Source organism: Parambassis ranga, chromosome 13, assembly GCF_900634625.1.
Source record: "Parambassis ranga chromosome 13, fParRan2.1, whole genome shotgun sequence".
NCBI lineage: Eukaryota > Metazoa > Chordata > Actinopteri > Ambassidae > Parambassis > Parambassis ranga.
The window spans coordinates 10,289,609-10,316,755 of NC_041033.1; the positions used below are offsets into that span (position 1 = coordinate 10,289,609).

At 40.3% G+C, this 27,147-nt stretch overlaps 1 protein-coding gene across 8 annotated transcripts in view; it reads left to right on the forward strand.

The window, feature by feature from the left end:
- arap1 (ArfGAP with RhoGAP domain, ankyrin repeat and PH domain 1) overlaps nt 1-24,024 on the forward strand; it is a 35,768-nt gene extending 11,744 nt beyond the window's left edge. For 3 of the 8 annotated variants that reach the window (XM_028419457.1, XM_028419458.1, XM_028419459.1), the window contains exons 4-33: nt 831-919; nt 1,009-1,091; nt 1,441-1,581; nt 1,776-1,845; nt 1,964-2,084; nt 2,233-2,417; nt 2,503-2,609; nt 4,045-4,244; nt 4,387-4,472; nt 4,689-4,871; nt 6,147-6,176; nt 9,646-9,820; nt 11,097-11,228; nt 11,406-11,541; nt 11,766-11,868; nt 12,320-12,512; nt 12,643-12,688; nt 12,793-12,956; nt 13,322-13,534; nt 13,828-13,933; nt 14,008-14,155; nt 14,604-14,687; nt 14,925-15,002; nt 15,094-15,211; nt 15,726-15,839; nt 15,931-16,076; nt 16,176-16,258; nt 16,742-16,801; nt 19,459-19,522; nt 20,227-21,454. In XM_028419457.1, the coding sequence (XP_028275258.1) occupies nt 831-919; nt 1,009-1,091; nt 1,441-1,581; nt 1,776-1,845; nt 1,964-2,084; nt 2,233-2,417; nt 2,503-2,609; nt 4,045-4,244; nt 4,387-4,472; nt 4,689-4,871; nt 6,147-6,176; nt 9,646-9,820; nt 11,097-11,228; nt 11,406-11,541; nt 11,766-11,868; nt 12,320-12,512; nt 12,643-12,688; nt 12,793-12,956; nt 13,322-13,534; nt 13,828-13,933; nt 14,008-14,155; nt 14,604-14,687; nt 14,925-15,002; nt 15,094-15,211; nt 15,726-15,839; nt 15,931-16,076; nt 16,176-16,258; nt 16,742-16,801; nt 19,459-19,522; nt 20,227-20,415 (3,647 nt within the window). In that variant the 3' untranslated portion in view covers nt 20,416-21,454. Of the gene's footprint in view, nt 1-830; nt 920-1,008; nt 1,092-1,440; nt 1,582-1,775; nt 1,846-1,963; nt 2,085-2,232; nt 2,418-2,502; nt 2,610-4,044; nt 4,245-4,386; nt 4,473-4,688; nt 4,872-6,146; nt 6,177-9,645; nt 9,821-11,096; nt 11,229-11,405; nt 11,542-11,765; nt 11,869-12,319; nt 12,513-12,642; nt 12,689-12,792; nt 12,957-13,321; nt 13,535-13,827; nt 13,934-14,007; nt 14,156-14,603; nt 14,688-14,924; nt 15,003-15,093; nt 15,212-15,725; nt 15,840-15,930; nt 16,077-16,175; nt 16,259-16,741; nt 16,802-19,458; nt 19,523-20,226; nt 21,455-21,474; nt 21,513-22,007 lie in introns of those variants that run through there. The other 5 variants (XM_028419460.1, XM_028419464.1, XM_028419465.1 and 2 more) reach the window with 5 other exon arrangements.
- Nucleotides 24,025-27,147: the final 3,123 nt, after the last annotated feature.

Consider the following 27,147-nt stretch of genomic DNA (forward strand, 5'->3'; position numbering starts at 1 on the left):
AACACAAATACTGTATTTGCAACACAGATGTGTACAGTTACCCTCGGATGAGGCTTTTATGGAGTGAGATCAGCTGTTTATGCAGATGTGATATGACACCGTGGAAGGACAGCTTGGTTTTGGGCTGTTTTTTTAAGCTAATTTAAAGTGATCCTTGATACAGCCTGTGCCCCACCAAAATTGGTGTCAGGAACATTTTGATCCAGGCACATATGGCCTTAAAGTGGTCTCAATTTTACTTAATATTACTACTACTTTAAGATGTAATTGTAAAACAAAATCACTGCAAGTTTGCATAAATACTTACACTATACATTTGTGATCTTGCTGCACATTTATCAGCCTTTAAACTGCTAAAAAAATCATGTCATCTGTTTCCTGGCAGGTCAAATATATATATAGAATGACAAAATGTGCTCTACAGTGCTTTGGTCAGAAAGCTTCCCTTAAATGTGATACTTCCCACTCGAGCAGATTTTAACCACACACTTTTTGATACTTCTTTCTATTTCCAGTCTACCTTAGTTTTAAAACCTATTGCCAGCACAGTAATATACAGGGTTTTACGTGAGTGCTGCTGTCTTTCAAAACACAGACCTTGAAATCTCTTACTTTTATTTCATGTGTGGTAAACTGGTATCAAATATATATCACCTTGAAGCAGTTTCCAGCAAAGAACTTTATCCCAGTTCCTTCCAACCCCTCCAATACTGATTGCTGACATTTGCAGCATCTTTTTTGTGTCAGTCCTGCAAAATATGTGTTGAAAAAAAATACTGTATATACTAACCAAAGCTGTACAATTTCATTTGTTCTCTACCCCTGCTCAGCATCTGGATCAGTGGAGGATAATTCTGATGACTATGAGGATTCCTTCTTGGTTTACTCCAGTGTTCATCCAGTGAACACATCGGACAGGGTAAGAGTAAGCAGAGTTATTGGGAGTGTTACTCTTTTTTCCTCATCTTCTCCTGTGGTACCAGGAATGACCTTAGTCTTCTTCAATAGGAAATGTCCCTGCAAGTACCCAGGCTGTCAAAGGGGTGGCGCACTTCTTTATACAGTGACGATGAGCTACTGGATGATGATGAGTGAGTCAACAAACCCTTTGCACAAACACAGAAAGACTTTGTCTTTATAACATAGATGTTTTGCTCATGCACTCACAATTGATCTTAAAACACAATTTATGTTTTTGAATTGGCAGCTTTAAAAATTCTGAAAGATTGGGAAAGTTGGAAATGATATCAGAAATTCATTTTCTCATTACATAATACAGTTAATATAACAGCTTGCTCTTTTGGAAGGCCCACTTACCATCTGTGTCATTCTAGGATTTTTTTTAGCTCTTATTTGTTTAGTTTATTAAACTGTCACCCTTGAAGACTTTGTATGGAAAAAAAAAGTATTTTTGTTTACATGCTCTCTGTTCATCCAAAGTCAGGAAGAGGGCTCCAGCAACCTCAAAGGCAGTGTGTACCTACCAAGCCGTGACAGACTGGCTTCAGCCTCTAAAGAAGACAGCACACAGCTCTCTGCTGTTATCAAGATGGGTTGGCTGGACAAGAATCCACCACAGGGGTATAAATGACCGCACAGACACACAGGCTGAGGTTCTCCTCTGCTATAAGACCCTACATGGATCTAATTAATAGTATCAACAAAACCAAAATGTTATGATGGAATGCAATGTAGCTGTTCCTGTCCAAATGTTTCACATGAAAATGACTATGATTATTTTTAAATATATGTCACTTTGTGTGCCCTCCTGACAGAGCTCTATATTATCAGCGACGATGGGTAAAGCTAGATGTTGACTATCTGAGGTACTTTGACAATGACAAGGTAACAGCTGATCACTTCCTGCTAATTGTGTCAATGTGCATGCATAATCTGCATAAAGAATGATAGACGTGGGATTATTCAACAGAGAATGTGTTGCTGTGGGTGTGGTGTGTTGTAGGAGGTGTATTCCAAAGGGATCATATCAACAGCGTTCATCACTAATGTGACCAGTGTGGGAGAGCTGAAATTTGACGTTGTCACAAACAACAGAACCTTTATCTTCAGGGCTGAAAGTGAAGGTCTGTCTGCTTTAGCTGAATCATGTTACTGTTGGTCATATATCATGCACACACATCATATGCACTTATCATTGTTCAAATGTATATGCTGCATATTTTACTAATTACATGAATGATTCTAAATGTGTTTGTATGTGTTTCTTTCCAGCTGAAAGAAATGACTGGATAACTGTACTGCAGGACTGCGTCAGGGGGCGCAATTGGCGCAGCACCATGAATCCTGGGTCACCTTTGGCCCCAGATTATCAGGGCTATCTGGAACTCAGGGGGTTACGCTCCAAACTGTATACTGTTGTCACCTCAGATAAAGTCTTCCTCTACAAAAATATAGATGTAAGAACATGTTGGTATTCAACTGAAGTATTAAAATGCTGTTGCTGATCTAACAAAAATACAACAACACATTTATTCCTTCCAGGACTATCGTATCGGAGTGGGTATCACATCCATCGAGATGAATGTAGGAAATGTGAAAGACACAGATCGGCGTAGTTTTGATCTCACCACACCTTACAGAATATTCAGGTACTGTATATACTATTTAATGGAGTTAGGGGCACACTTACAGACTTGTCTGCCATATGTATACAGTGTAAGTTGTGTTGGTTTTCCCACAAGGATGACCATACATTCTTCCAGTTCAATAATACAGAGTTTTAATGGAGGTAAAATTTTCTCAACATTATGTTATGTGAATGCTGATATTATCAGCCTTCATTATAAATCAGTGGCTGAGCTGGTCTTGAAGCTAGGATACATAGAGAAATAAGATCATGTTGTTTTACTGAGAACTCACCCCCATCTATAATCAGGGTCCTCAGCTAGATGTCTGTCAAATGTAAATAGCAGTTTTGTTTGAGTATTTGTGTGTGAAGAAGACTGGGGAGGACACTTTTGTACACATAAGCTAGTGTGGTGTGTGTGGTCTTCTGGCTGTAAACAGTTTGCAGTGAAAGGGCTCAGCTTGACAGGATGGGGAAATGTGAAAGGGCTGGTCTATTTTCTAAGAAATGTTCAGTGTGTTTTCACTGTATGTCTCTGTCCGCATGTGTAGTTGTGTGGTGAAACTAGTGTAGTTCAAAAGTCTCAAACTACATGAAAAAGTTTGTATTTTCATGTAAACCTGATAGTAGGAATTGTTTGAGAAATCAAATCCAGTGTTTTAATAACCACACTAAGTGTTTAATTATGGCCAGAGTTATTGGTATAGTACATAGCACTGTGCAGTCCTTTATCAAAACAAAAAAGTTTTACTTGATCAGAAGTGACCATGTCATCAGTCAGTCGATACTACTGTATCTTGCACCTTCTGGAACACAGGACTCAAAAATCAGCAGGCTTTTTGTCAAAACAATGCTGTCCAGAAACCATGGAGAACTCCACAGTCACCTCCCTTAACCCCACTAAATATTTATGAAGGCGCATGGAAAGGAAAATATTCCTGTCATCAGCTGTTTTTGTCACATCATGCTAGGAAAAAAAAGAATTTAACATGTTTTGCACAACACAAGTCCATGCTTTCATCAGAGTCAACTGTGCATATAAGAAATTCATGAACTTCGTGCAAACAGACTTTCACATCACACTGGACATCAGGAAATATGAATGCTTCATTTAAGAAGTGTGTTTATGTGCTACACTATTTTAAGTGTAAATTGAACCACATGGATTGCGAGACATATAAAAAGAGGAACAATTCAGAGACATGAGAGTCTGTGTCAACCCACAGATCTTTGTGTGTATGTCTGTATAAATCCATGTGAGCTGGTAAAGTTTCCGAATTTTGTTTGTAGTATATTTAGCTACCGTAAACAAGTCCATAAGAGTCAGTTGTCAGTGTGCTTTAGAGACATAAGGACACAGACGGAGGACTAGAACAAGCTTTTTCAGTCTATAGTCTGATAGATTCATCAGTCATGTCAGGATTAACCCTTCGCCATGTGTTTGTCCATCTCCGCAGTTTCATAGCTGAGACAGAGCAGCTGAAAGAGCAATGGGTGGATGCCATGCAGAATGCCATAGGTGAGGCCTTGTCCAATAGCGAAGTGGCCGAACGGATCTGGGCGGAGCCTAGCAATAGTCTCTGTGCCGATTGTGGGGCTCCCAAACCAGAGTGGGCTGCCATCAACCTGTGTGTGGTGGTCTGCAAAAGATGTGCAGGTTTGTGTGAGTGAGGTTGGGTGCAAAATACATGGCCAAATATAATCTAACATGTGTTTTTTGTTTGCATTTACTTTTATTTTTTAAAAAGGATGGGGCCTACTTGTGGAATTTGACAGTAATGTTTATGTGTATGTTTTAGGAGAGCACAGGGGACTGGGTCCTAGCATCTCAAAGGTTCGGAGTTTGAAGATGGACAAGAAAGTATGGACAGAGGAGCTTATTCAGGTAAATACACAGAAAATAAATCTACCTAATTTCTGAAGCATTAGTTAGTCTAGGTGTTGCAATGGGTTGTAGTGTGCTGACTTGAATAGATAAAAGTGCCAAGGATTAGTTGGTTTAATAAACATCAAAGGAACATTGTACATAGGTTTAAAATGAACAACATGCTTCGTCCCGTCTTAACATGAAATCCATCCTTTAATTCTACCTACGATGCAGGTGTTCCTGTTGCTTGGCAATGAGCGGGCGAACAGTTTCTGGGCAGCTAATGTCCCACCAAGTGAAGCTTTAACACCCTCTAGCTGCAGTGAAGAAAGACGGCGCTTCATCACCAACAAATACCGCCAGGGCAAATACAGGAAATACCACCCTCTGTATGGACACCAGAGAGAGCTCAATAATGTAAGTTGAAGATGATATTTGGAGTGTAGACTGTTGTCTACATTACCTTAATTTTTAGGTTTGAATCAACACTCTGTTTATGTGTAGTCATATATCTGCCATTACTCCAACTACTACCCATTGATGATTTTTGTATTGATTAATAATCATTAACACATGCTCTATTTTGCCCTAAGATTCTTTGTGCCCTTGTCTTTGGGACAAAAATAATATTTCCACCCTTGTTAGATTTGGCCAGTTTAAATCAATTCAATTCAAATTTATTTATTTGATAATGGATCATCAGAAGTAGGCTGTTTGAACAACCTGGGTATGGCTTGCTTTGTGGTTTTTATGTTTCGCTCTTGTTGTGCTCCAGCATGTGTGGTAAATGTCTTCGTGTTTCAGACCCTGCTGGCTCAGTCATTAGCTCCTTAACCCACATACCCCCAAACAATGTGTACGGCTCACAGACATGCTGAGAGTATGAGTGAGTCACATTTAGCACCTGACTGTGAGTTATGTTTCCCCCTTAAACCACTGGGGCTTGTGTGTGAGTGTGTCTGTGTGTCTGATTCATTGGGTTTTGGATGTGCAGAGGGAGATAAAAGGAAGTTTTCTGGTTTTAATAGATTGTGCTGGTCATCTTCCTTTTTTCCTCCTGCTGCTGCTGCTAAAACTATTACTGTTTTAGGGAGTCTGTAAAAAAGTAACCTCTTGGACTCATTTGCAGTCTTCTTTAATTACCTTCACTCTTCTTGGAAAAATGATCACTCAGGGGATTGTTGCTTGACCTGTTTTCTCTGTTCCCCTTTCAAATTTTTTAAGTTCTTCAGTGCATTGCTACTGTTGTACTTGTCTTAAGAAATACTAAACCCTGTCTTATTGTCACAGGTGTTTTGTTAGTACAAACATGTTTGCAGTGAAAAAGTTATGACCACCTGAGCATTTCAGACTGAATTCAGGTTTATTGATGTATTCCTGGGTTTTTATCTCTATTTCTGTGCTGGCTTTCCACTTTGTTTTTCCTTTTTTTCCTGTATGTGACATCATTACTCAATGGTTTAACTGGAATGTGCTTTAACTCCGCCTCTCCCTCTCCCCTCCTCTCTTTCTGCCCTCCTCATTGTTTGGCTGTGACTGCTCAAGAAAGTTGATTTCTTCCCTCCTGACTATTTTTCCTATTTGTAAGTTTTACTAGTTTTTTTTAACTCTGTGACTGATGCCTCACTAACAAGGTGCTTTAACTTTTGCAACTTTGTGTGCCTGTCTTTGTCGATTGACATTCAAACAGAGGCCTGTTTGAAAGGAACTGAGAACTTCCAGGTAGGTTGGTGCGTGAGCACAGTTTTAGGAGAGGGGTAGTGAAAATATGTTGTGTCTGCATCTGTGGGCTTTTGTAGCAGGAATGTGAGTGTGAATGTGTGTTTTAATGGGAGTAGGTCAGTGCTAATATAACACGGACTTTGGATCTCTGATAGTATGTGCATATTTAACTGTGCTTGTGTGGCATAGTTAATGGTTTTGTCTTGGGACATAAGGATTGTTGTGTCTGTGAATGCACATTAGAGTTATTGTGTGTATGTTTCTCGCTTGTGTGGGCTGTGATATGTTAACATGCATATTAATGAGCCTGTGTAGGCATGTTTGTGTGCTGTTTTTGTATTTTTGGTCTGTGCTCTGTTTCTGTGTGTTCCCTTGTCAGAGTAGATAATATGCTTACCTCTGTCAGTAGACATTTTCTCCCCCTCTCTGTTGTGGTTCTCTCTCTTGCCTTTGTTCCTTTTTTTACTGTTTTACATTCAATACCTGGGCGTCATATATTTCTGCAAGAACATGATGTTCATGTTTTTCCAAAAATTGCATCTTTGCATGCAAACTTGGCTTTGTAACTCACTAAACAACTAAGCTAGCCATGAGCCTGTTTTCCTCCTTGATGTGTTATTATATTAGGCTGGCATTTGAAGCTTGTTTTTCATAGCTGTTGAAAATATCCAAACACTTCAAAAAGGGTTGTGGTGGTTTCCTCTGTGTTTATAAGGCAGCAGAGAAGTGATGAGACGGCATAAAAGATGTCTCACAGTGGTATGTACAGTATGGCACTGAGTCATTGAACACAGAGATGTGTTGACGGATTTAGAGTATCTTTGCATGTGTTCCAAGTGTCTGAAGGATTTGTATTATCTTGCATTTTAGTTTGAGTGATCTATTTTCCTGTTTTGTTTTTGTGAGAAATAGGAGCATCTATAGCCACGTTGCTCCCCTCAGACATTTCAGACTAATCCAGGTCTTCCAGGCTTGAGCCTGCTGTTGACTGAGTGAAATCAGCAAGTTATTGGTACTTCATATAGCATACTGAAGATCTGGGGCAATAGCAAAAACTCTTCATGGGCTTATTTTTGTGCTTCTAGTTTTGGAAAGTGGAAGAATTGCTCCATCTCCCAGTCACTCTGTTTCTGCTGATTCCCACTGTTGCTCATTCTTTTTGTTTTGTATTTCTCTTCCTTTCCAGCTGAGTTCGCTCATATCCTCACATATCCTCATTCATACTGTAGGATTCTGTTTTATAGATCCTTCCATTTCTGCAGGGATTTCGGCTGGAGAAGGGATTTGCTTGCTTGTTTATGTTACAATTTCCCCCTCTTTTTTAGTTTTTCCCTGCTATCCATTCTTCCTCTCTCCTCCATCTGTCTGGATCTTTACCTCCACCTCCCTCTCTCTGTCCCTGGTGATGTAATGATGGAACATATGTGCCTAGCTGTTCTTCCTCATCTGGATTTAATATATGTAGATACGTATACGTGCATATAGTGTCGGTGTACTTATGGCTGGATGTCTAGTACAAAGGCTATATTAAAGTCTACAGTAAAAAGCAGAAGTGGCTGCATATGTTGGGTCCGTATGTGTCTGTATGTAGGGGGTCTGAGTGTATAATGTTTAATTTCGAGCCAAGTACAATCAGTCACTGATTAATGTGCCTAACTGAAATGCTTTCATCTTCTATTCACAATATTTTTCTGTCTTCAGTTTCTCTCATCTTTCTTTTCCTCCAATTCTGTCCCATGTAACTGCAGAGGCCAGATGGAGGTCTGTGATTTTAGACACACCCAGATAAAATCTCTCTTAGTCCTCTCTCGCTCTCTCTCTCTCTGGGGAAATTGGGTAAGATTCTTGAATTCCCTTTCCTTCTTCTCTCTGTGTGTCTGTTATTGCATTACTCCCTGTTTCATAGGCAGCAGATGTTGGAGGGCGAGGTCTTCAAACACTCAAACAACCCATTTCCTCATTCTGCTTTGTTCCAATTGGTTCACTGCTCTTGGTCAGAAGGAGGCTTTGCTGTTGTGCATTGTCTTAGATACTGTAAGGCACAACACAGCTGTCAAATGTATTTACCAGAGTGTTAGTTATATTTTGCTAGAGAACACACTACAACTTTGTGCTGGTATCACCTATACGTGATGGCAGGAAAGCATTGTTGAACTACACTGTGCTTGTAGTCAAAATACAGTATCTATATGGCTTTGCCCAAAGTATGGTCATTAATGTTAACTTGCATTGATCTGAGGCATTGATTTTTCTGGGTTATAACTTTTGCCAATACAGCTATAAGTTGTTCACTACTTTTACCTACTGTTATTTTAACTTAAAATCAAATCTTTGAATTCTTGCATTTGTCTTTATTTTTGTATACTATTACTTCATTTGTATTTTTACTCCAAAATGGCACCCTTATCATTTGTACTGTATGTAAATAGGCTTTGAACAATTATAGCAGACTAAAGTGGCCAACAGTGAAGTAACTACAAGTTGCATGAAATAAGAGTTTCCACAGCACTAAATATGCACCAGTTTTGTTAGTACTCATCATTTATATGATGAGTGGATACACTGCTCTCTTTAGATGGCTGACCTTGAGTTTTTGTTCAGATGTCTTCTATGTTGTGTGAGAGAGGAAAAAATGCAGTTTGTGTTTGGGTCTGTTGGATGTGTGTATGAGTGTCTTGAGCAATTCTAATCTATGTTAATTGGTTTGTTTGTCTGCATGTGTTTGTAGTGGCTCAGTAGTGCTTAAATAGAGGAGGGGCTCAGTCTGTGAGTGAGTGCTGTGGAATTTCTCAAACATACCCAAAAGATCTTATTGGTTGTAACAAAAGACAAACATATGTGTGTATATGTGTGCACCTTTGAAGCAGTCCCACAGGTATGAAAACAGTACATCCTTCTTCTTCTTCTTCTTGTATATATATATTAACTTTTATACACTGTGTTTTTTTTTTTTTACTTCAGTTTTTTTCTTTGACAGAGCAGGATATTTATTTTTCAACAAATAAGACACTTCAGTCATTTGTGGACATGGAAAGAGTATATCTGTGTTAACAGTTGCAGGACCAAGCAGTCAGAAAGCTCATTATACTGTGCAGTGCTCATTGATCAGTGGGTGGTTGCTGTCCACTCACAATGTCCTGTTTGTTTGGATTATTTAGCTGTTTTTTTTCTACACAGTGGATCTGCAGTGCATCATATGACATGATTAAAGCTCTGTCAGTCGCTTACATATTTCACCTCTCCTTTTCCTTTCTTCTTCCTTTCTTTTTTCCACACCTTAATTTCCTTCAAAATTTAAGTAGTATTGTAATAGAGACACTATACAATACGCCATGTCTTCATTACCATGAAAGGCTGGGGGCTGTTGCCAACAAGCAACAAATTATAATCTCCATCTGTTATCTTTATGCACAGTTGCTCAATTGTTTCGTTGTATCTTCATTGTCTCCCCCTCTGTCTTTTTCTTCAGGCTCTGTGTATAAATGCGCAGTGTAGTGATGTGCTGGAGACGTTAAGTCTGATTTTCTGCGGTGCAGATGTGAATTGTGCAACTGGCGTGGCAGGTTGTCCCACCCCTCTCTCTCTGGCCAATGCACACTCGCAACCCTTACAGGCGGAGCTGATTAATCATAACCTCAATACAGGTACAGTATCTGTGAACACACAGGAAACATGACAACCATGTTTAAAACAGATTGAATGGCAAAATGGGTTATATTTAGTATTAGACTAGCTGCTAGTTTAGACTTTAGGACTTTCAGAGGAGTATAGCCACCATGCTTGTGTAACAGTTGCATTTTGCACAGTTTGCAGTGAATTTCAGTAGTATTGTAAAGAAATAAAAGACGATAGATATGATAGATTGACTGACTTCTATCACTAACTTTTATAGATTCTGTTTTTATGAGATTGCAGAATCTGATTTGTATTTTGAAGCTTAGGCTAGAGCAGAGCATTAAAGCAAGGTTTACCTGGAAGATTAAACGATATAAAACATGTTAAAACTTGTTCAAACTAATAAGATAAAATGCATTGAATGACAACATAAAACATTGTATTCTTGCGAAAGGGGCTCTCATAATATTTGATATAAAGATTATGGGCTGGACCGTTTAGCTGTCCGAATCTATGTTCCCTCTCTAGGCTGCACCAAAAGTATCAAAGCAATTAAAAGGTTTTTGCACTTTATATTTATACATCATACATTCATACATACATTCGCAGAGGCAATATACAGGAAGGGACAGAGTCGCCTGTATCTACTGAGGAGACTCAGGTCCTTTAACGTCTGCCAGACCATGCTGCAGATGTTTTACCACTCGGTGGTCTCCAGCGTCATCTTCTACGCTGTAGTGTGCTGGGGCAGCAGGATGAAGATGGCCGACACCAACAGACTCAACAAGCTCATTAGGAAGGCTGGCTCGGTACTGGGAGTGGAGCTGGAGTCTGTGGTGGAGGTGACAGAGAGGAGGATACTGAGGAAACTCCTCAGTATTCGTAACAACACGTCTCACCCCCTGCACGACACACTGCTGTCCTACAGGAGCACATTCAGCGGTAGACTGAGACTACCGAGGAGCAGCACAGAACGCCACAGGAGGTCCTTCCTGCCAGTGGCCATCAGACTGTATAACTCCTCCCCTTTCTGTAGGGAGAAGCGCTAGATAATCATGTCAGGCATCACTGTCATTCCCTCCACTGGTCTATATTTATGTTTACTTAGCACCTTACATCTCCATATTTGTATCCATGTATCATATATTGTGCTCATACTGCGTACTGTACTCTGATTTTGGATTATAGTGACACTTATACTCTTATACTCTGTACTTAACTGCATTTAATGTAACTTGATACCTCTGGCACAAGAATTTCCTTCGGGATTAATAAAGTTTTTTATCTTACATTTATTTCTTATAGAACTGCCACGGGAAATAGAAGTGAGCATGGACCCGGTACCTTACCTCCCACAACCTTGTGTGTCTCATAATGGCTTCCTGTTCAAAACTGCATCCATGGCACGAGCTATCACGGAGCGCAAGACCAAAGAGGGTACACACACACACTATGCAGCACTGACATTTACGTCCACATCTCTTCACAGTGACAGACCGCAGTAATAATGAATAACTATGTTTTGTAAAACGTAATCATTGGTTTGTAATCATGCTTGATATAGTATCGTGCAATGTGATGCCAAATAAATCTTTATTTGTCCAATCTATATAGAGTTCAGTCGCCGCTGGTGCACACTAAATGATGGCACCTTCAGCTACTATGAAAGTGACAGAAACTCGAACCCTAATGGAGCACTAAAGGCTACAGAGATAGTGTGTTTGGCTGTTGACCCACCTGAGAAACATGGGTATGCATTCATCCTCTTTTCACACACATTCCATGGCTTTCTTATGCATGTATTTATAACAATGTTTTACAGCTTAAACTTTATGCAAGGTTATATAAGTTCTAAGGCTGAAATCTCACCTCTGCAAGCATGGCAGACAGCATGGCTTTATTATTTATACTCTCCTTTCTGTTTTATCTTGTCCTGAGCCTGACACCCGCCTAACCTTTCTTTTTAATCCTCAGATATGACTATACCTTTGAACTCTACTCAGAGGCTGAGCGTCTCTACTTGTTTGGCACTGATGACCCAGACGGGCATAAGGATTGGGTCAAGTCTATTGCCAAGGTAACCATGACTTACAGCTGTAACAGCTTGTACAGTTTTCCTCAAGTGGTCCCCTGCATAGGAAAGATACACAGAATGCATTGATAAACAGCAAACTGGTCATTTTTATGGTGAAATTGGAAAGATAGGAGTAGGAGTTCTTGCCACGCTGAGCTGAGAAATTCTGCAGAGGGGTCAGGGCAGGGTTTTCTGTCTTTGATATTTGTTTAGCTCACCAGTCTCTACATCTGACATATGATGGGGGGAAATGAAGCAATTGTTGCTTGCACCCTGACCACACTTGCGTAATGGTTCTAGCAGAAACATCTGACACATTTTAGAGTTATTTGCCCCATATGTGCAGGCTATTTTGATACTGAGTTTAAATGGTAGTGTTTAGTAATGTTTTAGTAAAACATATAAACACAGTGGTTAAATCATCAAGGTCTCAGAGTGCATTTTTTGTTTGCAGAGCTTTATCCCAGCCACTGCAGATTCTTTACTGAAATTGGGTTTTGAGCGGATTGGTCGCCTGAAGTGTAAAGATGGCCTGAACCTGCAAACATCCAAGGTTGGGTGGTTTGCTCTGGCCGGCTCCACGCTTTACGTTTACCTTGAGGACAGCAAGGGAGAGGAGATCCACCTCCGCAAACTGAATGAACTCTGTGAGTGAGACATGTAAACATAAGTATTGTTTATGTACATTTATTGGGTGCATGTTATATTTTGTTTCCCTTCCTTTTACACTTTAGTACTGTGCAAATTTCAGTAACAGGGTGTATGTGTATTTTACAGCAACCCAACAAGACAATGAAGTCCTGGTTCTGGTGGAGAAAGGCAGGTGAGAGGGTTAAAGAAAAGCAATTTGCTTATTATGTTGCTAATGTGAATGTTATTGTCGCTGACAATTCATTTCTCTGTTCTGCCCACTTTCTCTTTATGTAGAACTCTGTACATAGAGGGAGAGAGGAAACTGGATTTTGCTGGCTGGTGTGCAGCAATCCAGGCGGCAGCAGGGAGTGGAGGAGACACTCTGAGCCAGCAGCAGCTCACAGAGACAGACATACCTGTCATAGTACACAGCTGCATCGGCTACATCACACAGTGCGGTAAGAAACATCTCTATTTTGTGAAGTAACATACCTGTTGTTTTGGCCTTGTCTGTAAATGTGTGCACACTTTGTACTTTATGTGTGTCCGATTGCTTGATCTCTGAAATAGAAATAACAATACATAACAACAAAACAACTCTGTTCTTCCTCCACTTTTGTCTTTGCACTTTCCCTTGTTTCCTTTTTCTAATATCGCATAACATTTACAGTTTACATCGATGTGTTAATTGTTAATAATTTACAACTGCTCTGGGTGTGTTAACAGTTTTGTTATAGTCTGTCTCTAAAGTAATTTAAAAACAATTTATATTTTGGAAGTCTTCTGTGTATGTTCTGGAATATCCTTTGATGTATTTTTCAAGGCTTGACGTCAGAGGGAATTTATCGGAAGAGTGGTGTGAACTCCCGTGTGGCAGCCCTGTGCGAGAGATATCGCCGTGATGCTCGCAGTCTTCGTTTAAAGGAAGGAGAGCATCAGGTGGATGATGTCTCCAACACACTCAAACGCTTCTTCAGGGAGTTAGAAGAGGGACTGTTCACATCAGAGGACTCCAGGGCCTGGCTCAGTGCTGCTGGTAAGAGTATTAGCATGTCCAGTCATATATCTGAACCTGTCAGCCTGGCAGGTAATAAGAAAACTCTGTGCAGTAAAATGCACTGTAATTGTTTGTCAGTCGTTTGTCCCACTATCTACCTATATTTAGACGTCGTAGATATTTATCTCCTCTTCTCGTCATCCTGCTGAATGTTTTTCTTTCTCTTATCAATTTCCTGTTGTCTGTGATCTTACCTCTATTTATACTACAATTTTCACTTTGTCTTCCTCCTCTCTCTCTCTCTCTCTCTCTGTATGTATCTTGTACTTCAGGCATTCAAGATCAAAGTGTGAAAATCTCCCAGTATCAGCTCCTCTTGAACAGACTGCCTCATGTCAACAAGGCTACACTACAAGCCCTTATCAACCACCTCTACTGGTGAGATACAGAAACACAATAACTGTTTTATCTCTGTTTATGTCCACTTACGTTTGGCATTTTGTGCATTTCAGCGTGCAAAGATTTTCTGAGCTAAACCAGATGAACCTCCATAACCTGGCTATAGTGTTTGGCCCCACACTGTTCCAGACTGACGGGAAGGACTACAGTGCTGGACTAGTTATTGAGGACCTTATACAGCACTACACCCTCATCTTCGAGGTTAGATTCACTGTTCACTCATACTCATATATAGGAGAAAAAAAATCAAATTATTATATTAACTGCAAGATCAGGATCCGATTATTATTATTATTATTATTATTATTACATAATTTTATTACAGGAAACTGATTTTTTTAAGTGGCAGTAAGATTATTTATGCAGCATTTAGTTTGTTTACAGGAAATATGGGAAATAACAGTGAATGTTGCAAAAAGAGTAAGGAAAAGCATAATTAGCCACTGTCAACATTTGCTACATGAAAGACAGCTTCCAAACTCCAACCCACAACATTCTGTCCGCGGGCGATTAAAATGCAACCTCATGCCAGAGGCATTAACATGACACAGCATGAAGTTGTTATATCCAGGTGGATAATGTGTCATTTCATTTCAGTTGGTTGATTAATTTTTTGTGTGTGAATGAATGTGTCCATACCGGTTTGCAGGTGGATGAGCAGCAGCTAAAGAAGCAACTAGAAGAGATCAAAGTAATCATCAAAGTGCGAGAAAAACTTAATACAAAGTTTCCTGTGAGTCACACACGCTTTCAGATCACACACAAATCCTATTTATTTGGAACGTGAACAACGTAACCTGCCTTTGTGTCGTTGTAACTGTGTTTTTCGTTGTTTAAGTCACATAAAATCTTTTTTATTTTTAGATGTTTCAGTTTATGTTATTGAGCGTGACATTGCAACTGGACATCTATGTATGCTGTTACTTATTTATCTGTTGTTATTTGATTCCTGTTGTTCCATTTTGTTCAGAGTACTGAACCCGGAGGCCACTTCATCTGTACAGTGTACCTGGAGGAAAAGACAGAGACAGCAGAACAACATGTCAAGGTAATTCAATGTCAAGAAATGACACAACATTAATGGACTTTGTACTGTTTTTATTTTTATCTTTAAAATCCTCTGCTCTGCTTTTCCTTAGATTCCAGGTTCTATGACAGCAGCAGAGCTCACATTAGAGGTTTTGGACAGACGTAACATCCGAGTTAAAGAGAAAGACTACTGGAGCTGCTGGGAGATCTGCGACAAGGAAGAAATGGGTGAGTCTACTGGGAAGGCACGGTGAGACGAAATTTAAATTTACATGTTCTCAGTTTAGAGACAAGGGTTTACGTGCCAATACAAGCAAAACAAAAACAACAACGCAAAGGTTTTCAAGTGCTCCTTACTCAGCCTGCAGCCCGAACTACAAAAAGTAATACACAAGCTTCAGAGGCAACAAAGATCATTCTTTTGAGCCTGGCATGTGGGCCATCTGGTTTCCCATCAGAAAACCTCTAGGTGGAGTATCAACTGCCAGTAACACTCAGCTGATCTGGCATGTGTTTCACGAGTTGTCAGAAACTAAATGACTAAAGGTATGAGTGACAGGAATGAATGGGGGGAGTGTCGTCACCACAGAGCAGATTTACGGGTAGGTAGTAAGCGGTGTTATTTGAAGTCTCCATTCCACTGTTTGCTAAAATACAAAACAAACATTTTAACACAAAGCTTTCAAAAAGAAGCCAGTCCAATTCTGTGACATGTTTGTCTGTGTCTGTGTCTATTTCTCAGAACGCCCATTGCACTATCAGGAGCGAGTCCTACCCATCCTCCACTCTTTTGGTACTGACTCCCATCTGCTCATCAAAAAACACATGGCAATGGAGGCAATAAATGTCTATCTGGGTAAACTATCAGTCTCTTTATGTCTCAATCACTGCTCTGTTTGATCTGCTATAATGTTGTATATGTAGTAATCTCACATTTGTCCCACCAGCAAATAAAGTGGATGCATCTAAAAGTGGGATGATGAAATTCAGAGAAGAGCGAAGCATCTTGGGATTGGGTCTGTCCTCCGGAAGCTTCCATGACCGTTATTTCATCCTCAATTTTACCTCTCTCAGAATGTACAAGGAAGTCAGAGTAAGACTGACAGATTATGACACACATTATGCAAAGTTTAACTTGTGACGATTTCTTTCAGAAGCTGAGTAAGTGTATTTCTCTTTCTCTCTCTGGCAGAGTAACCGTCCAGAACGTGATTGGCCAGTAAAAAACCTTACAGTTTACTTAGGAATCAAGAAGAAACTCCGTCCTCCCACATGGTGAGCACCGGCACTGATATCACTTGTTATCCTCCTCAAGACCACTTTGTGGCAAAGGGCCTGAATAAGTATGCTGTTCTTTATATCTATGGATAATGAGAGTATTTTTGCTGGAACATCTGATTGCATTGAAATTACGTTGAAAATCATAACATGTATTTTCAACTGACTCATTTGCTTTACTGCCACCATTTTGCTTTAATAAAATTGGTCCCTGCTCCCAAGTGTACTTTCTTAATGGTGTAAAACGGCACACAAGTCCAGAGCTTCTGTATCTCCCCTTGCTCTTTAGCATAATAATTTAAAGGAATACTTAATGGCTAAACCTAAATAATTAATTTTGGATCCGTCTTTGCCTTGTCTGAAGAACCTGATAGGGCCTGTGATCAGAGTAACCACTAGGGGGCAGAGTTAGCCAAAGAATTAAAAGCATCAGGGTGGTTGTTGAAGTAATCGTCTCCTTCTGTCTCCATTTACTTCTAGCTGGGGTCTGACACTGGTCTATGAGAGCAAGAAGCAAGAAAAGCCTGAGAGACAGCAGTGGTGAGTGGCTGTCCAGATCCGCATGTTCAGCACTTAAATACATTACAATTGATACATAGCTGCCAGCCACCACATTTACAGCTCAGAACATTTTTTTCTTTTGTTCATTTGTACTAAAACCTCAAGACATATCTTGTGCCCGTGGGCTGCTCTTTATGGTTCATAGCTACATAAAATCACATGTACACTGTAGCTCACATAAAGATGCACCCCCACAGGCGTTTTAACTGTAGCATGAATGAACTACACATGGCACACTTTCATATCTATTCAGGTGGTAAAACATTTTGTTTCTGATGCCAGCAATGTGTTTAAACAAAAAAAGATGCCAAGAGTTCTGTAACAGGTCAGTAACTTAATGATAAGTCATACCAGGGAGATTTTGTGAAGGGTAGAGAGGGAGAGCTTTACCTTTCTATGGACAATTGTGTGGGTAAGTAGTTTTAAGAATAACAAATGTACTATTATATTATCTTCATCATTATTACAATGCTGAGAACCAATGCCGAATGGCTGTGGTCTTCAGCCCCCCAGGCGGTGCGGCATTAGAAGTATTCTGTAATGGGTTGTAATTCCAAGCAAAGAAAAAACATCATAGGATCCATAAGATCCAGACATGTCTTTGTGCCTGGACTCATTTAAATCAGACTCAGGCAGAGTGGAAAACTGTCCTGCTGTGGTCTGACCAATCGAAACTGAAAACTGTGGAAATCATTGCTGCTGCTGCATCCGCTGGACTAAAGAAGACAGGGACCATCTGGCTTTTTATCAGCACCCAGATCAAAAGTCAGCATGGTGGTAAAGCCCTCATACTGTTTCACAGCTGAAACTGTGTATCAGGCTAGAATGGTGCAAAATATTTAACTTTAGCTTCCAAAGCTACAGAAGTTAGTTTAGTTTCCTCAAACACTTAGTGTTTTTAAAAGAAGAGCTGCAGCACAGTGCCTAACCTGATCCTGGCAACACTGGGTTTAAAGGGTATATTGCTGGCTTCACATTTAAAATGAAGTGTGTAAAAGCAGAATGTGAATTGTATTCTTGTCCATATGTTCAGTTAAAGCCTCACAATGTACTTCAGCACCTATAGTTATATTTATCTGCAGTAGCAGGAAGGCAAACTTCCTCATATGTGTGGCATGTAAACATGGTCAACATTAGAGACCTGGCAGCCTCTCTGTAGGCTGAGAAAACAGGTCAGATCACTGCATGAGAGGTTGGAGATGCAGGCATGTGAAAGGTCGGCTCCACCCAGGGGGGGAAATCCACATGAGTACACCTATAACCTCTCTTCTAATCCAGGTCTGTTCACATATACATGCCTTTGTGTGTGTGTGTGTGTGGACCTGGAGAATGTGTGTGTACATCCATGTGCGTGCTTTGTGTGTCCGTGTTACACCAGGCTCTGCATTGTCAACAGCAGTAGACATCTCCACAGTGGTAATGGGAGTGCTGTTCTCGTCACGCTGCAGGCAGTATCATCTCTTGGTTTCGCTCCATCGTTATGTCCCTCACAGCATAAAACACACCTGAGAGGGAGGGAATGTGGACTAAAGATAAAGAAGGAGTGGGGGGAAGGTGGAAGGCAAAGAGGCAAAGTGTCACGCTGAAGGGGAGATGCTGTATACTAAGGCAGAAACTTTAAATTAACTGCAGGCAAAAACTTGGGAAAGTAAGAGAGATAAGAAACAAAGTGAAAACATGAGAAAATGAGTGGATGAGGAAGTGCCCATGTGACGACGTTCTGAACTTCTCTCTCTTAATCTTACCCACTTGCACTCAAAACTCCTAAAACATTCATTTTCCTTTTTTTCTTTACTATTTTATCAGCTTATTCTCGCAGTCACTGCACTTAAGCTGATGAATTTGCAGCATATTATGTAAATTTTATTCTGCGGACAGCCATAATGATTAATGAGCAGCATTCATTCTTTTGCTCTTAATGTTGTAGATTAGCAGATGGTTATTTAAAATGAAGAAAGTACTGTGGGAGATACTGTGCTGTAGGTTTGTATGCGTGCTAGTCTTCTTATGAATCTCTTCAAGCACTAATGAGCTCTGTTAGGCATAGTGATGCAAACCAGGGAGAGGGAGGAGCCGTGTGTGTAAGGTGAGTTAGCATGTGTGCCAAATCGTAGCTAAATATACATCTGTGAAACACACTGAACTCTCTATACTCTTTTGTTCTAAAGTCTCTTTGCATTGGTGTTTTGTTGTGTCTCAGTGGAAAGCACTGGAATAATTGTCGTGGTCTAAATCTGTGCTCATAACAACAACAATAACTGTATAAATATAGCCTATTTATTCAGCACCACAGCGTGGCTGATGACTCAGAGGGCTATGCGACAGCAACCTGCGTGTCATGAAATATGCACACGCACACACAAAGTCACACCTTCGCAGACACACACAGATGCTCAAGGTCCTAATCAGTGTTTGTCTGTGGTGGAAATTTAAAATTAGGAATCACACTCAGTGTTTATACTTGTGGTGGCACTGCCGGGCACCATCAGAGAGAGCATGTCAATTTTATTTAATGTCTTTGAGTACTTCACTGTCTTTTCTTTTTCCAAATTTCCCTTGGTCTCCAAATGCCTCTCTCGATTCAGGTCTCCCAAGATCTGCTTCACTACCTTGTTTTTTTTTTTTTTTTTTTGCAGGTACCTCTGCTGTGACACTCAGTCAGAAATGAGGGAGTGGTATGCTACCTTTTTAAGTATCCAGGTGTGTTCTGTTCTCTCCTTTATCTCTTTCTCTCACACACCCACATATATACACACAAAACATATATATATATATATCCAAGGCGGTTAAGTAGAACTTTGTCTTTTTTGCTGGCATGCCATGATTAGTGTCACAAGCTAGTATACAGTTTAAAAAGCATGAGTCTATGGGCATGCCAACCATTTGAAAAAAGGACTTTTGCATGTCTTTCTCAGTGCAGTCTTTCCGCTCTTGTCATTAGGAGCTGGAGCTAAAAAAATACCTGTAACTATTGCAGAGCTTTTGGACCCAAGAATGAATGAATATTGATTCTTCTGTCCACTGAATACAAAAGTAGATGTTAGTGGGTGTCACATCACCGTGCTTCCACAGAGGCTTGCAAGTATTTGTACTAAGGCGTTAACCATTGTAGGCTCTTGTACATGCTTAGAAATAAGCATAAACTCTTTGTTAAGTACCACTAATTTCTACACACTGTTTTTTAACACATTATTTTATTGAAATTCTGTAACCCTGTTATTTGTAATCGTTCAAAAGTCAAATCTTCTGCTTCCACTGCTGATTTTTAAGGCTGCTAAAAACCATAGTCTGACTCTTTTAGGAGTATTCAGTAGAACCATTTGGAAAAAGATGGGATGTTTCCCTGCTGTATGTATCGTGTGTACTTACACTCTGTCTTTCCTTCTGTCCACTCCTCATTAAAGTATGACGGTGATGTGTGGCCTCAGGACGGACTCCCACAGTCCCGGGTGAGCCGCGTGCTGCCAGATGCGCGTCATGGTAACGTGTCACTGATACCACTGCGCGGCAGTGAGAATGAGATGCGGAACAGCGTAGCAGCTTTCAGCCAAGACCAGCTTGCTGTGAGTCACTTTACCAATCACTGGGACTAATCTAGGACAGACCGGCTCAATCCAGAGCTGCAGGCTAATCAGAGACATTCATGCTGAACAGGTGGTCTGGACCCTCAACCTTGATCCTTATCAAAGAGCAGAACAAATTTGTGCACATCTTATTGAAGTTGTGTAGTAAGTCCTTTGGTAGACTGATTTCTTTCAGTGATTGATGCATGATGTCTTTCTGTGATCAGAACAACAAGAATAAGAGTTGGGGGTCGCACCTGTGCAGGATCAATAGCCTCTGCTCTATGATTGTCTTTGATTTATTCCTTATGACAGAATCTGGGTTCTTAAACTTTGATTTAAACCCCTTTAATGTGAGAGAAATAAATTAATAATTTGTACCCAAGATGTTTAAGAATCCAGACAGTGTGAAAGGAGGTGGAAGCATCTTCAGGTTGCAGATGTTTTTGACTAAGACACCAATTACAATAAGAGTAATTCTACAGTGAAGTTTTGCTTACTGACACTGGTATGAACTTTATCACAAACTTGATAGACATCATCATTGTTTCAAGCACACTCACATTAGAACAGATCTGTTCAGCAGTATCAGGATCACCCTCTCCATCTGTTCTATTTTCATAGAAAATGTGAGTGCAGCCATCCAAAACACTTCACTCTGCTCAGTCTTGGCGCCATGAGACCAAATGTCCACTATCTGATGATGCAGCCGTGTCCTCCTGCTGTTTTCTGCATATCACATTCTGCTCATTAGTTTGCTGCAGACTGCAGCAGCACATAAGAATTCCACTCTCCTGTAACTTCCAAAGGCAATAACATGATTTAAGGGTAGCTGTGTTGTTGCCTTCTAGATATAGATTTTCGCCTGTTCAGTGTATTGACTTGATGAATGATGGATGACATGATGAATATTGAGGAGATGTGCGATTGCTTCGGTAATGGGATAGCAACAGAAGCTCACTGCATGTTGAAGTGGGCAGTGTTCACTGACCATGTGTGTCTCTTTGTATGGGACTCACTTAGGCCTGTTGTTCTGCGTGTGAACTGCTGTATACCTCATGCCATAATCTCTCATTGTTTATCTTTCAGCTCTTTAGAGATGTTCGATAATGGTCACTGAAAGGAAGGTAAGGTGGTATAACAATTTCACCTCATTTAAATACAAAGGCCAATTATTCCTGAAGACTTTTGGGAAAATATCTGTTGCACGTATTTTATTTTATCTGGTCATCTACCAATAATTCGAAATGTTTTCTGTTGCGTACATCCTGCAGTTTTCTTACCTTTGGGTTTTGAACTGTGAGAATCAATATAAAGTTTGAGTGACTTGCACCACTATCTCTCAGTCCAAACTGATCTGTCAGGCTGCATATCTGTGTTTATCTGTTCCCTTGACCACAGCTTATTGAGTCCACATCTCATGAGCAGCCTCATATCTGGTTGCCATGGCTCCGAGACATCCTTGGTCTGGATGAGAATTTTAAGCTTGACCTCTCAGGGGGCTTTAAAAATGCTGTGAAACTGATTTTAGGTTTAGAGAGAAAAGCTGCAAGTAGTAATACAAATCTTTACCGATGGTTATGATGAGAAGATAAAGCGTGTGTGTGTGTTTGTCTTTAAAGGATGAACAGTTGGCCTCATCAGATGACCTCTGAATATTTCAGTGACTTCATCATTCTGTGATCAGAATGACAGGCTCATACTGCATATGGATTATGGCCTGACACTCCCATCTGCTCCTGTGGATATGAAGTGGACCAAAATAGAAACGGACAATAGGATCACATGTAAAATATACCCTGCACTGGTTTCTGTTCATGGATGATTTTTTTTTTTTTTGAACCCGATGCACAAAAGAGCAATAAGCTCTGGCATTAAAATGAAGGAGACTTACTGGGCCACAATCACACAATCACTCTGTGGAGTTCCTCGGTTGAGCTCGCTTGTAGCACCTTGGTTTCCATTGGAATCAGGACAGACTTGCTGAGAGATTTCTTCTTCTGTATATGTTTAAAAATGCTAGATGATTATAGGCACAAGCACGGAGTGCTTCATTTTCTGTTTTGTAGGAAATAGAAGTTTGACACATATTTGTAGCTGAATCAGTTTTTAACTTAATTTCTGTACTATTGCTCAATAAATCATTGGGGTGAATGTGCAGGTAAATAGTTACTATAAAGAAGGCATGTGTTAGAGGAGACTGTGACTTGAATTTGACAGGTGAAGGATCAGTGTCTGTTACGCCGCAATATACATGCCAGCAATGTGCATTTGAGATGTATATATGTTGTCTGCACGTGCACCTGTGTGATACATATGGAGAGCTAGGTGCTAAAAGCTATATTTTTCTTTGAAGAATGTCACAGGAGAGGGCATTTTTTGTTAAAATGTTTATTGTGAAGCAGATAAACACCTTAGAAAGATCACATTTTAAACTATATTTACTAATGTTCTTGCTCTGGTGTGTTCTTCATCACAATCTTCAGCTCTGTCTCCGCTCTGTAGGTTGCTCACAAATGTGATGCTTAGAGGCAAAATACAATACCCGGGCATTTCTGTCTAACCAGGAGTATTTCTGAAGTTTTAAATCAGGAATAGGTAAACAAGTTTTTTTGTTGTGTATGCACAAAGTTGTATTTTTATAGCTTGGGCTGGCACGTCCTACCTAAACATCTGTAAGCACCAGATACAAACTATAGTGCATTACATTCCTCTGTCACTATCTGCCCCGGGTTCACACTTGTATATATTTTGTCTAAAGGATTAACCCTTCATCTGCACCTATAGGTTTACTTTATGTAAAGATTTTTGTATTTATTTTGACAGCAGAGGACGCTACATGCTGCACTGTGTTTCCTCTCATCATTTTTTTGGCTAAATGGTGGAACAGCTTCAAGCTCATAAACCTGTGCAGTGTGTGTACATGTACAATATGTGTGACAGTGTGTCGTTGATTGCCCTCTCACCTCAGCAGGAGTCAACTCGACTCTACAATGACGATGACAACACTTCCTATAGAAAGTATTTACCCTGTAATTAAAGTGACATTTCAACCCAGGATTTAAATATTGTGTCTTGTTTCCTGTGGTCCACAGTGCCCATGTTTTGCCTGTAGAGATATCTACATGGCACTCAGCTTGTGTTGCTGAAAACACACACACACACACACACACACACAGAGAGAGAGACCTTGTTGTGAACAGTATACAGATTTGTATAGAAGATATTTTCTGCCATACCCACTGCAACTAAAATTGCCCACAACATGGCCTGTGGTTTGTGTTCCTAGAAACTAGACTTTTTTTGCCACTTTTAGCACCCCAAGCTGAGAGTCATTATAGTAGTCCCATTATACTAAACAGAAAACAAAAATACACCTGATATCTGCATGGATACATGGCGCTGCAGGCCACAGGGACAATGTAAACCAGGGTGAACTGTCCCTTTTCATTTGTAGAGCTCTCCTCTGTCCCGATATCCCTTTACATTGTTCAATACTGTAAAACAACATTTGGATACTTCCTATAGTCAGTGTTTACATTCCATGTCTCTGCCTCTCTTATTCTGTTACTCAGCATTTTACTGAATGTTCTTTGCATCTTTGAAACTCTAATAAATACATCCAGCTAGTTGTATAAATGTGCTGTGTTTCTGAGCATGCCTAGTGAAGACTGCTTTTAGAAAAAAAAAAACATTGATGTCCTCCAGCTTTGTTTATTTTCCTTCGTGGTAATCCACTTTTTTCTGTGCTTTTATGAAATTAATGTAAATGTACAAACACACATGCATACCCAGCTGGCCCACAGGCTTGCTGTGAAAAGACAAGCCGGGCTATAAATCACGTAACACTTTACTTGTGTTCGTACACAGCAAAATACAAATATATAGAGACAGAAACTTTTCTAGCGCCTGCGGGTTTCATGACAATGTCACACCACAGATATAAAATTGAAGCCTATAGATGTGCTTCGAGGAAAAATGTCAGCAGATTTTGTGTGTGTATGTGTTTGAGGGGGGTACAGTGATCATAGGGAGAGCCCTGGGGAAGTTTTCTCTAAGTGTGTGTGTGTGTGAGTCACGGTGGTCCACCAGCACTCCATTCATTTTTTTAAGCAGAACTGACACATCAGGGTCACTCTGTACCTCGAGACACACACCGGAGAGCTCTGCAAGGGACCAACACACTGGAGATCTTCACTAAACCATCCACAAACACGCACAGGAGACCCACTGGGGATGAACCCACACAAACGCACATTAAAATGGCCTTTACTATATAGGTCATGGCAGCAGTTGCATAAAACAGAAGGATGGAGACAAATGAGTGTGGTTCAGACAGGGGCCACGAATGCAAGGCACAGATAAAGTCCAAACTAAGGAAATGAGCTTTAGGGGCGGACCTACGGTGTGGTGAGGTGCCAACCTGCCAGCCCCACCTGCCAGCTCCTGAGAATAAAAATGTAAATTCTCAAGTAGCACAGTGTGTCACAACTTTTCAAACAGACAAACAATAGGAGGGACAGCAGCAGTCACCAGCCTCCTACAGAAATCTGGACATCCGCCTGTGAGAGCCAATTTTCTTCATTTCCACTCAGAGCACACAACAACAAGAACAGCGTGAGTGAGTGACACTCCAATTGGCTTTCACCGCATGCTGCACTGCATCAGCAGACAGAGAAGCTTCATTTAGGTGAAGTCCAGCCTGAACTGAGTCAGCGGTGAAAACCTGTGCAGGTTTGAGTCCAGAACTGATGTTCTGAAAAGGTGCACTCACTATAATAATAAAAAACATGGATGAAAAAACAATTTTTCACAATCATACAAGAATAATCAGGATAAAACCTACATATTGGTTTTTACCCGCACATTGTGTTAAAATCATGGAAATATGCACAAAATATGAGACTACTCTGTAGTTGTCTTTGGATTGTCAAACAATGTAATGATATTGGTGAACAGCTGAAAGTGCAACAAACATTTTCATTTCAGTGTGTTTCCCTACTTTTATCCAGGCTCTCTGCGGTCTCAAAAATCAGCCATGTAATCTGTTTGTTTATATAACTGCAGTCTGGGATGAATTCTGATTAGGGAAGAAATCTTCGTCACTGAGCACACTGTGCCTGTGAATTTTCACCTAACTTGCTGTTTTAAATTTGTTTTAATTTAAAGGCATGTTTGCAAATAACCCCAACAGTTCAACAACAGCTCATTTGAATTTCAAATCATTTCAGTTTTAGAGTTTTTAAAAATGGACCCACATGCAGATTTAAAAGGAACTGGCTCAGTGTGTGGGCTGACTGTCCTCTGTTTTTGTCTTACAGGCAGGATGATGTATGGAAGGCATCAGTGACCAACAGTCCTGTTTGCACAGAGATAGCTCACCTGGGTTTACTTCTCTCTACCCTGCTTCTTCTCTGTCTTCTCCATAAATTTTATTAATTTAATTATAAATTTTATAATTTTGCACCTCTGTATTTTGACCCATTCACTCGATCCTTGTCGCTCTTTTTACTACCTCACCTCTGGTAGAGAGCCCTGCAGGCAAAACTCTCTCACTACCACATAATGATCTGCTTACATCATGCAACCATCCATGCATGCCACTCTGCTGCTCTGGGTGTAAATAGCCAAGTCAGTACTCTGTGATTTTCACCTGTAGAGACACACAGTTCTGTCAGCTCTGCATAAACGATGTTTTACTCTTTAAGATGAATGCTCTGATTGATTAATCACCAGCTACCTGTAGCATACTACAGATTTTACCCCACAAATCATATTGTCAGTCTCGGTGCCCTTCATTGCTCTTTGTACTTTCACCTGCAGTGTTGAGCTGCATGAGGCATCAGTCCAGATTTGGATAATTACACGGTGCCCTGCACTCACTCACCCTGCCAGAATTGTCTGCCACCTCTGAAACTTTCTAATCCCCCTGCTGATGAGCTTTAGACAAGTTTTTGTGGATATAATCAATCCGATCTGTTTGCTCAGCTCATATTCATTTTGGTTCCAGACAAAATCATTTCAGCCTCACAAATCCTGATCTTCTCCTTTGTTGTCAAGGAAACCAACCAAAAAAAGGGGGCAATCACATTAAAGGTGTTGATTCCTGCAGGATTGTGACTATAAAAAGCGTTGCTGTCAGAGGCTGTATTGCATTTTGTTTAATGTTATACTTGACACCAGCAGGCTGGGAGGTTCACGTTTTTTCTAGAGGTGTGTTTCTAGTCTCTGTTATGTTGAAGTTCAGCTGTCAGGGAGAGTGAAGGGGTGTGAAGAGATGTGCACAGGTGAGAGAGGAAGAACAGCGACCTCCTGCCAGGCTTTTGAACAACTTGTCATTTAGATTAAGATAATGAGAGATGAGAGATTAAAAACAAATCTGCCATCTACTCAGGGTTATTTTGGTGCTTAATGCAGGAAAGGAATAATTTCTAATTAATCCTACTGATTACAAACCATGTGACTCTCTTCACTGGTATTTTTACTGAATTGTCTTATCATTAGTGGTGAGATAGCAGATGGAGAGATGAGAGAGAAGGGGAGTTCTTCCCAAGAGACGTGTAGCTCATGAGCAGTATGATATTTAGCTAAATGATGTTTACATAGGAGGACCTTAATTAATTGATGCACTATCACATCAAACATAAAGCCCGCCTGCAGCCAATAGAGATCAAACTGTTCATATTTAATGTCAACAGAAACGACTGGAATGGCAACACTAATGGGGATTAGCTGCTGTTTTTTTTCACTGAAATGGTTCAT